General features: G+C 49.0%; 1 protein-coding gene across 1 annotated transcript in view; it reads left to right on the top strand.

Moving 5' to 3' along the window:
* The first annotated feature begins 1,135 nt into the window (after positions 1-1,135).
* creb3l1 (cAMP responsive element binding protein 3-like 1) overlaps positions 1,136-9,572 on the top strand; it is a 401,215-nt gene continuing 392,778 nt past the window's right edge. Inside the window, exon 1 of the mRNA XM_072591792.1 lies at positions 1,136-1,401. Within this exon, the coding sequence (XP_072447893.1) occupies positions 1,303-1,401 (99 nt within the window). The 5' untranslated portion in view covers positions 1,136-1,302. The remainder of the gene's footprint in view (positions 1,402-9,572) is intronic.

The raw sequence follows: 9,572 nt of genomic DNA, 5'->3' as shown, positions 1-9,572 counted from the left end.
TTTTCCAGCCCCACATTCCATCAACATAACCAAAGCCCCCCCCCACCACACCCCAGTTATACCCACTTCCGTTTGGCAGAAGATACAGAAGGTTAAGAACATGGACCAACAGATTCACGAACAGCTTCTTCCCCGCTGTGAGGGAAGGACCTCCAATGTATTTGAGCTGATCTTTCTCTTCGTGGTCTCTGGAGCTGTAGCCCTGCCTTGTGCACCATTACCCTGATGCACTTATGATTTGCCTATTGGGCGCACGATACAATAGCTTTCACCCATACCTCGGTCCGTGTGACAAAAATAAATCCGATGAAATCACAGGAGGAGGGGGGGGCTTGCTTTAGTGAGGGTGGGTAGCTAAAATGGTGTTGCCTCAGTGACAGCTCAGGTCGCTCGGCCTTTTTTTTGCCAGTAGTAGGCGAAAGTGAGGACTGTAGGTGCTGGAGGTCAGAGTCTAGATCAGAGAGCAGTGCTGGAAAAGCACAGTGGGTCAGGCAGCATCCGAGGAGCAGGAGAATCGACCTTTCGGGCAAGAGCCCTTCATCGGGACGCAGTCTGAGAAGGGGCAGCGGGGGTCAAGATGAGGGGTGGGAGAGTTTTGTGTCACCTGGGTCACCCCAGTGGTCTCTGAGAGGGAGCGAGCTGTGTTCGAAACAGTACATGTGCCTCCAGCTGCAGGCTGGCAGAACTGAAAGGGTTAATGGTGAAGGGAGAGAGAGAGAGAGAGAGAGAGAGGAGTGACGTGAGTGTGAAGGGCTGGGGAAAGCTGTGTGAACTGGCTGGTGATAGTCATATGAAGTTTGGGTCGGAGTTCAGACAAGGAGACACAGAGAGAGAGAGAGAGACTATCTGCAGTTTGGGTGAAAGTGACACCAAACCCAGACATCAGAGAGAGCTGACAGTCCCACACACAGAGGGAGAGAGGGAGAGGGAGAGGGGGAAAGGGGGAAAGGGGGAGAGAGGGAGAGCTACTCCCAACACACTGCAGCTGGAGCAGGGTGGAGGGAGAGGGGGAGAGAGGGGGAAAGTGGGAGAGAGGGGGAAAGGGGGGAGAGAGGGGGAAAGGGACAGGGGGAAGGGGAGAGAGAGAGAGAGAGAGAGAGGGGACAGGGGGAAAGGGAGAGAGGGACAGGGGGAAGGGGGGGTAATCCTTAATCTAACCCCAGAGCAGGGTCCAAGGAGCCCGGTGTCTCTCCTGGAGGTAATTCCCCTGATTTCCAGCTGTAGCTCTTTCCAAGGACCCAGCGGGACTCTCATTGACCCCCAGCTCTCTCTCTCTCTCTGAGCTCCGGACACACACACATTATGGATATTCTGGATAACTTCGGTGTGGAGAAGCTGTTCGCAGCCTCCAGCCTTGTGGACCTGGAAGATCTGAACGAGGCCGATTTCCTCACCAATGTGGTAAGTTACTGGGTGAACCAGCTTCACTTCTTTAACCAGCACCATCCTCCTCCCTCCCTTCACCCTCCCGTTCAAACAGACACGGACTGAAATACAACAACACACTGTACAGACACACAGTGCACACTCGGAGACGGCCAGCAACAGGCAGGCACACACACAAATATACAGAAATATACACACACACAAATATACAAACCCGTGAAACATACAGAAATATACAAACCACAGAAACACCCAATGCACACAGAAACACAGGCGCAAAGAAACATTCATATGGACAATACACAAATATATACAGGCACAAAGATAAAGGCATACATATAATGAAACAGACACATAAACACACAGATACACATGAGGAAGGAGACAAGAACCACATCAGCGCCCACACACAAACAAACCGAACATACACCAATATGTTTACACATGGATACACAAGACAGGTACACTCTGATACAGGAATCCTCACAGACACAAACTCACTGGGATTCAGTCTCGCACTAAGTCATGTCTCACAAAAACACTGACTCACACAAACGTGCTTGCCCAGATTCACCCTCCAAGATGCATTTTTCCCTTCTCTGTGGTTCTCAGTTAAAGCATACCCCAACAGAGTCAAATGTCAACTGTCTGTTAATAATACTGATCCAAACTCCAGCCGTAATCAGTGTCTGAGCTGACTCACACCATTGTGGGGCTTGCTTTGTAAGTCTGCCTTGAAGGGGAACCAGCTGTGCACATCCTACTGCGGGATATTCCTCTCAGCTGGAGTTCTCTGCTGTGTTTTATGTGGAATACAGCTCAGAAAACAGGGCTCGTTTACTGGCAAATTAGTCTAATAATTGTGGAGCTGAAATTCCCTTGAGATAAAGCAGCTTATAACTGAGTCCAGCGCATGGTGAATGTTAGCACTGAACAACCACACTCGGAATGTCATGGAGAAATGTTTTTTTTCCCCCCGATTCAAGGGATGTTTACCCAAGGAAAACCGTTTGCATGAATAAGCTGGTGATGGTCAGCCTGGCCCTGGTGGAATAAAAAGGGGGACAATTCCGTTCCACGAGAATGAGAGAGGGTTGTGCAGACTTGTTAAAATGTGTCAGCACAGTGCAGTGAACAGCACCAGTCGAGTGTGACTAGAGTGAGTGTGGGACAGGTATTAAAGTGACGAGGAACAGTTAACAGGCTCTGATTTCATCTGTGGAACAGCTCGATGTCGGTTGCATTATATAGAACTCATGCAAATATGATACTATACAGTATCATCTATACCATTCGATATAGCATACTTTACTAACTGTATTGGAATACAGTATATCAAAAGTGTGACATTTGGAAAAAAAAGGACATAGATTCAATACTAGCACCAGATTAATGAATATCCATAGTTAGCTATTTTCCACTATATGGGTAAACGTGAGGCCTGCAGATGCTGGAAATCAGACTCTAGATCAGTGTGGTGCTGGAAAAGCACAGCAGGTCAGGCAGCATCTGAGGAGCAGGAGAATCGACGTTTCGGGCAAGAGCCCTTCATCAGGAATTCACTATCTTCTACGATATGGCTACTCGGTTTAATATTGAAGTACATCTTGACAGTTAGGAGATAGGTGCACCTATTGCTGTATGGTTGGTATGATGTAACCGAGTCTTGTCTATACTCTTTGCTAATCTATAGACTCTACACAGGTATTGGGTAAGGTGGAGCACGTCTTGTATTCGTGATGATGCCTTCACGGTTATTCAGTTCAAGAGCCCCACATTCTCACATCTCTCCTCCAACCAGGACAGCTCTCACAGTGAGACTTGGGCTTGTTCTTAATCTGCTGCTGCTAGGTACTGGTCTGTTTACTCCTGAATTTGTAGGTATTTCCAAGTCCATCTTTCTCAAGGCGTGTTCTCTCATCCCTCTGGAGTCGGTGGGACTTAAACCCTGGATTGATGTCACCCGTTTTGCCCTGGGTTGCTTCTGGTTTCGGCTTTGTTTTTGGCCCGTATCTTTTTCCTATTTAGTTCTCCCTCGGAAAATTGCCAATTCTTTCCTTGCCCGAGATTCATTTTCCCCGACTGTTTTCTGGATTCCTTCCTGGTTTATTTTGGGGGGGTGCTCCGATTTAACGTTCACGTTTGGAGTCTGTTTCCGACCCAGGCTGTTCCAACTGAGAAGATTGACATTACAGGGTCCCAGGTTAGAAACATGAGCTTCTCATCTGGACTGCCACTTGGGTGAATGAGTCAGCACAGGCTGCACAGTCCGAGATGCTGTCTTTAGGATGAAATGGTCAACCAAGGTCTGTCAGTCCTTTCAAGGGGAATGTCAATGACCCGATGCGATTGTTCAAAACCAGCAGAAAACCTCCTCTTGTGCCTGGGTCAATAATTGTCCCTGGAGCAACACTACCAAATAAAAACTGAAAGAGATGGGTCTATGAATAGGAAGGGTTTGGAGGGCTATGGGCCGGGTGCTGGCAGGTGGGACTAGATTGGGTTGGGATATCTGGTCGGCATGGACGGGTTGGACTGAAGGGTCTGTTTCCATGCTGTATATCTCTATGGCTCTATAACTGCGGGTTCTGAAATCAGAAGCAAAAACAGAAATTGCTGGAAAAACTCAGCAGGTTTCTGTGAGAGAAAGCAGTCAAGACTTCCAAGTCCAGTGACCCTCCTTCAGATAAACTGCTCCTTTGTCTCGATGTTTACGGGATTTGACTTTGTACAAAATTCCCGTATTTACTGGTGTTGCAGACTGCACAGTGGCAGCAGCTGTGCAGCATTGTGAGATACCCATAAAGTTGTTTGGAATTCCTCTTTGTTTATGATCCATTTCTGTAGGACCCAATTTGTTTATATCATGTACCCACCTTGTTCCCCAATTTATTCATAAGTAGTTGCTAGTTTGCAGTATCTCCTGGTTTCTTCTTGTTCTGTACAGTATTCCGTCTTTGTTAGTGTGTCTGTGTTGTGTGCTCTTTGCGTGTTCTCGCTGCATGTCGGACTATGCATCATGGTGTCCTGATGTGTGTTTCTAATATGAATTCCTGGATGGTGTTCCTTCTCTGTGTTGTTGGTGTACACCCTGCTGTGTTCCTTAAATAAATGAAAGAACTGCAGATGCTAAAGGCAGAGGGGTCACTGGCCTTGAAACGTTGACTCTACTTTTTCTCCACACATGCTGAGTTTCTCCAGCAATTTCTGCTTTGTTCCTTGCTCGTTCCTGTGCCCGTTTGGTGGTGCTCTTGTTGCTTGTTCTCTCGTGTGTAGTCCTGGAGTCCGAGTTTACTCCAGACATTTCCCCTGCTTTTTGGTTTGACCATGGCCAAATGTTCGAACTGAAATCTGTTCACAGATTCCTGTCTGACCAACTCTCGCAAAATCTTAGCACAATCATGTCTCCACTCTCTTTCATCTGCAAATTTGTTTCCTTGCGTGTTTCTCCATGTGTAGACTGACCGTTTGGCTAACTGTAAAGTTTGCCAGTCTACTTGTGTTCAGTCTCTGGGTGTTAGTAGCTGTGTGGTGAAAGTGTACTCATCACACTGTACTGTATGTGTGTTCTTGCTAGCATGTATACCTTCTCTCTTGATCAACAGTATTGGAGAGAATAGATTTACTCGGACGTTGTCAGGTATGGAATGTTTAAGTTATATATATAAAAAAAGGCTAGATAGGCTGGGATTCTTTCAGTAGCACATTGGAGGTTGGGAGATGACCTTCTCGAAGTTTATGAGGGGGCACAGATAGGTTTAATGGGAGGTACCTTTTCCCCAGGATGGTGGGATTTCAAGACTAGGGGGTGCATTGTTAAGATGAGAGGAGAGAGGTTTTAAAAAGACAGGAGAGGGTGGTTTGTCTGTGGGATGAACTTCCCGAGGAAGTGGTGGATGTGCACATAGTTACAATATTTAAAAGACGTTTGGGTAAGTACATGAATAGATTAGATTACATTACAGTGTGGAAACAGGCCCTTCGGCCCAACAAGTCCACACCGACCCGCCGAAGCGCAACCCACCCATACCCCTACATCTACCCCTTACCTAACACTACGGGCAATTTAGCATGGCCAATTCACCTGACCTGCACATCTTTGGACTGTGGGAGGAAACCGGAGCACCCGGAGGAAACCCACGCAGACACGGGGAGAATGTGCAAACTCCACACAGACAGTTGCCTGAGGTGGGAATCGAACCCGGGTCTCTGGCGCTGTGAGGCAGCACTGCTAACCACTGTGCCACCGTGCCGCCCAGGAAAGGTTTGGAGGGAATATGGGCCAGGAACAAGCAGGTGGGACTAGTCTGGTTTGGGCTTATGTTCAGCATGGACTGGTTAGACCGAGGGTATGACTCTATGACTCTGTAACGTTGTGCAGTTTAGTTACATTATATAGTTTCTTTAACATTAGTAGCACCTTAAGGAGCATCACAGAGGGACGCGGTATAAAGTCGATCCGAGTGCACAGAAGGTAATGCAAGGAGAAGTGATCAGGGCTTTGGTTAAATGGTGCATTTTCAGGAGGGGGAAGACAGCGTGAGGTGGAGAGAGGGGCTGCTGGGTGGAAGGTAGGGCTTGGGATCAGGACTGTGTAAGACAGGAATGAACATTCAAGATGTTGCTTTGTGAATTTGCCTCTGCCTTTGCTTTCGTGCGTGTGATACTCTGGTAAATACAACAATGACTCATTTTTCTCATAACATGGAGCTTTGAAGGAACACACCTGCTGGAGCTTCTAACACTCTGTGACGTTGGACAGTGAGGTAAAACAAATTGGATATGAACACTGTGAAAGGTGCCCTTTTGTGCTCCATACAATCTGTCATGACTGACGAGGGCTGTGACTCCAAACACTGCTTTGTTTAGCAACACGGTAACCCTTCTGTTGACCTACATGGAGTTTATTTCAACCCTTGACCCTTCCCAAACCTCTCCTGTCCAAACCCTTTTTGGTGTGTACCCACTCCTCTGCACTACCCATGCCAGGCAATTGCCCTGTTCATGCCAAGAGGACTAGGGCAAGATCAATTCCGTTCATGACCCGAGCCATGCTGTTCCATTTATGGGATATTGCTGTCTTGGGCTAGGAATCTGTTTGTCTCCCATGCCTGTGTCATTTGTAAGGCCATTCCAGAGCCAACTCCAGTGAGTTGTAGGTCCTGGAACATGTCCTTCCTAAACAGTAACAGATTAGATTAGATTACAGTGTGGAAACAGGCCCTTCGGCCCAACAAGTCCACACTGACCCTCCGAAGAGCAACCCACCCAGACCCCTACATTTACCCCTTCACCTAACCACTGTGTCACCGTGCCGCCCACAACCCATGTTCCCCCCGCCGATGAACCCATGTCCCCCCCCCCCCCCGATGAACCCATGTCCCCCCCCCCCCGATGAACCCATGTCCCCCCCCCACCCCCAGACAATGTCTTTGGATGACCACTGCACTGGCATTGCCACTATTTAACAACGTGGTTCCTCACATTATTGTTGCTTCTTTTGCCAACTCTCTTAATCTGGGCCATTGTTCCTTGATCATTCTACCAATGGGGACCTTTCCCTCCATCCTCATGTCCACGCACCCCCCCCGTCCCCCGTTATTGTTAAACGCCTCGATCGAATCTCCTCACAGCCTTTTGCACTCCAGAGAAAATAGTTCCAGCATAATCAAAGTTGCTCATTCTAGCAAGTCATCCTCAGAGACGTGCACGGCAACCAAGAGCAGAGAGTGTTGGAGAAACTCAGCAGGTCTGGCAGCATCTGCGGGGATGGAGAGGTGCTGTCTCAAATTCCTCGGATCTTTTCTGAGCCTTTACGTCCTTCCGAGAGTGGGGCACTCAGACCTGGTCTGTAATAACGCCACTGAGGCTGAATCCTTCTTGTGCCCCTATTAGTGAAGTGAAGATCTCCAATGCTTCTTCAGTCGGAGCAGTAGGCCAATCAGCCCCTCCAGCCTGTTCTATCCTTCAATGTGTTTGTGTCTGATCTGTTATCTAACTGCCTTTGGCCTATATCCCCTTAACAGAAGCTTATTGATCTCAGATTTAAAATTAACAACTCATCCAGCACCCACTGCCACTTCTTTCAAACCATTAGCACCCCGTGTGTGAGTGAGTGTGTGTGTGTGTGTGAGTGCGAGTGTGTGTGAGTGCGAGTGTGTGTGAGTGTGTGTGTGTGTGGAAGGTGATGACCTAGTGGTACGATCACTAGACTATAGTAACCTAGAGACACTCATGATATCCTGGGGGCCTGGGTCCCAACCCTGTCATGGTAAATGGTGGTGTTTGAATTCAAGAAAGTTACATTAGTCAGAGGGAAATGGGTCTGGGTGGGTTACTCTTCGGAGGGTCGGTGTGGATGTGTTGGGCCGAAGGGCCTGTTTCCACACTGTAAGTAATCTAATCTTCAGAGTTTTTAGATTAGATTCCCTACAGTGTGGAAACAGGCCCTTCGGCCCAACACATCCACACCACCCCACCAAAGCGCAACCCACCCATACCCCTACATTTACATCTAGATCTACCCCTTCCTAGCACTACGGGCAATTTACAATGGCCAATTCACCTAACCTGCACATCTTTGGACTGTGGGAGGAAACCGGAGCACCCGGAGGAAACCCACGCTGACACGGGGAGAACGTGCAAACTCCACACAGTCAGTCACCTGAGGTGGGAATTGAACCCTGGTCTCTGGTGCTGTGAGACAGCAGTGCTAACCACTGTGCCACCGTGCCGCCTATAAAGGGCCATGGAAACAGCGGTGAGACCATTGTTGACTGTTGGGGAAACCTGATGAAGGGCTTTTGCCCGAAACGTCGATGCTCCTGCTCCTCGGTTGCTGCCTGACCTGCTGCGCTTTTCCAGCGCCACTCTAATGTACAAACTGTTGGGAACACCCATCAGGCTCACTGATGGCCTCTAGGGAAAGGAACTGTTGGCCTGACTTGCATGTGACCCCAGACCCCAATATGGTTGACTCTTCAATGCCCTCTGGGTAATGAATGCAGGCCTGCTCAGTGATGGCTATATCCTGTGTTTGAATAAAATGTTTAAAATGGTCCCACCACCTTCACTGACTTTAGTACATAAATACTCCCAGATCCACCTGTACCTTATACACAAGCTGACCATGTGTATGGGCAGGATACCTTACCAAGGGAGATATCAGTTTTGCTTTACTTACTGCATTCACTCTTCATCAGAGTTCTGTCCCACACACAGTTGCAGTTGTTTTGTTTGAGATCAGTTTGCAGTAAACATGGAGGGAACAGCTCTGTCCTCCTTTCCACGCTATGTCTCTCAGCCAATGTGGAGAGAGGTGTAATTGTGTTAAAGTAAGTTGAAATCACGCTGCCTGGAAGGATTGATTTATTGCTGTCACGTACCGCGATACAGTGAAAAGCGTTGTTTGGCGTTTTCTACAGGCAGATTGTACCTTGGGAAGTGTAACAGAGGAGCAGAACAGGGTGTGTAATATAGTGGTACAGAGAAGGTGCAGAAAAAGAGATCAACATTAATGTTTTTGAGAGGTCTGTACAGACGCCCGATAACAGTGGGGAAGAAGCTGTTTTTGAATCTGTTTGTGTGTGCTTGTGAACTTTTATATCTTCTGCCTGATGGAGGCCGGGGTGGGGGGGGGGGGGGGGGGGGGTGGGGGGGTGGGGTAAACGAGAGTCTCGCCGGGGTGGGGGGGGGGGGTGGGGTAAACGAGAGTCTCGCCGGGGTGGGGGGGGGGGGTTGGGGTAAACGAGAGTCTCGCCGGGGTGGGGGGGGGGGGTTGGGGTAAACGAGAGTCTCGCCGGGGTGGGGGGGGGGGGTTGGGGTAAACGAGAGTCTCGCCGGGGTGGGGGGGGGGGGTTGGGGTAAACGAGAGTCTCGCCGGGGTGGGGGGGGGGGGTGGGGTAAACGAGAGTCTCGCCGGGGTGGGGGGGGGGGGGGTGGGGTAAACGAGAGTCTCGCCGGGGTTGGGGGGGGGGCTGTGATGATGTTGGATCCTTTCCCAAAGCAGTGGGAGTTGTAGATGGAGCCAGTAGGTGGAAGGCTGGTTGGTGTGTTCCAATGATCTCCACCACAGGAACAGTATAATTAACATTCGGACGAGTAAACCATTTCAGGGGACTATCCCACCGCCTCTTAATTTACACTGTCCTCCCTGGCTTCTGAAACCTTGATTTGAAGCCATTCTA

Source organism: Chiloscyllium punctatum, chromosome 22, assembly GCF_047496795.1.
Source record: "Chiloscyllium punctatum isolate Juve2018m chromosome 22, sChiPun1.3, whole genome shotgun sequence".
Lineage (NCBI taxonomy): Eukaryota > Metazoa > Chordata > Chondrichthyes > Orectolobiformes > Hemiscylliidae > Chiloscyllium > Chiloscyllium punctatum.
This window is presented reverse-complemented; position numbering and strand designations above follow the sequence as displayed.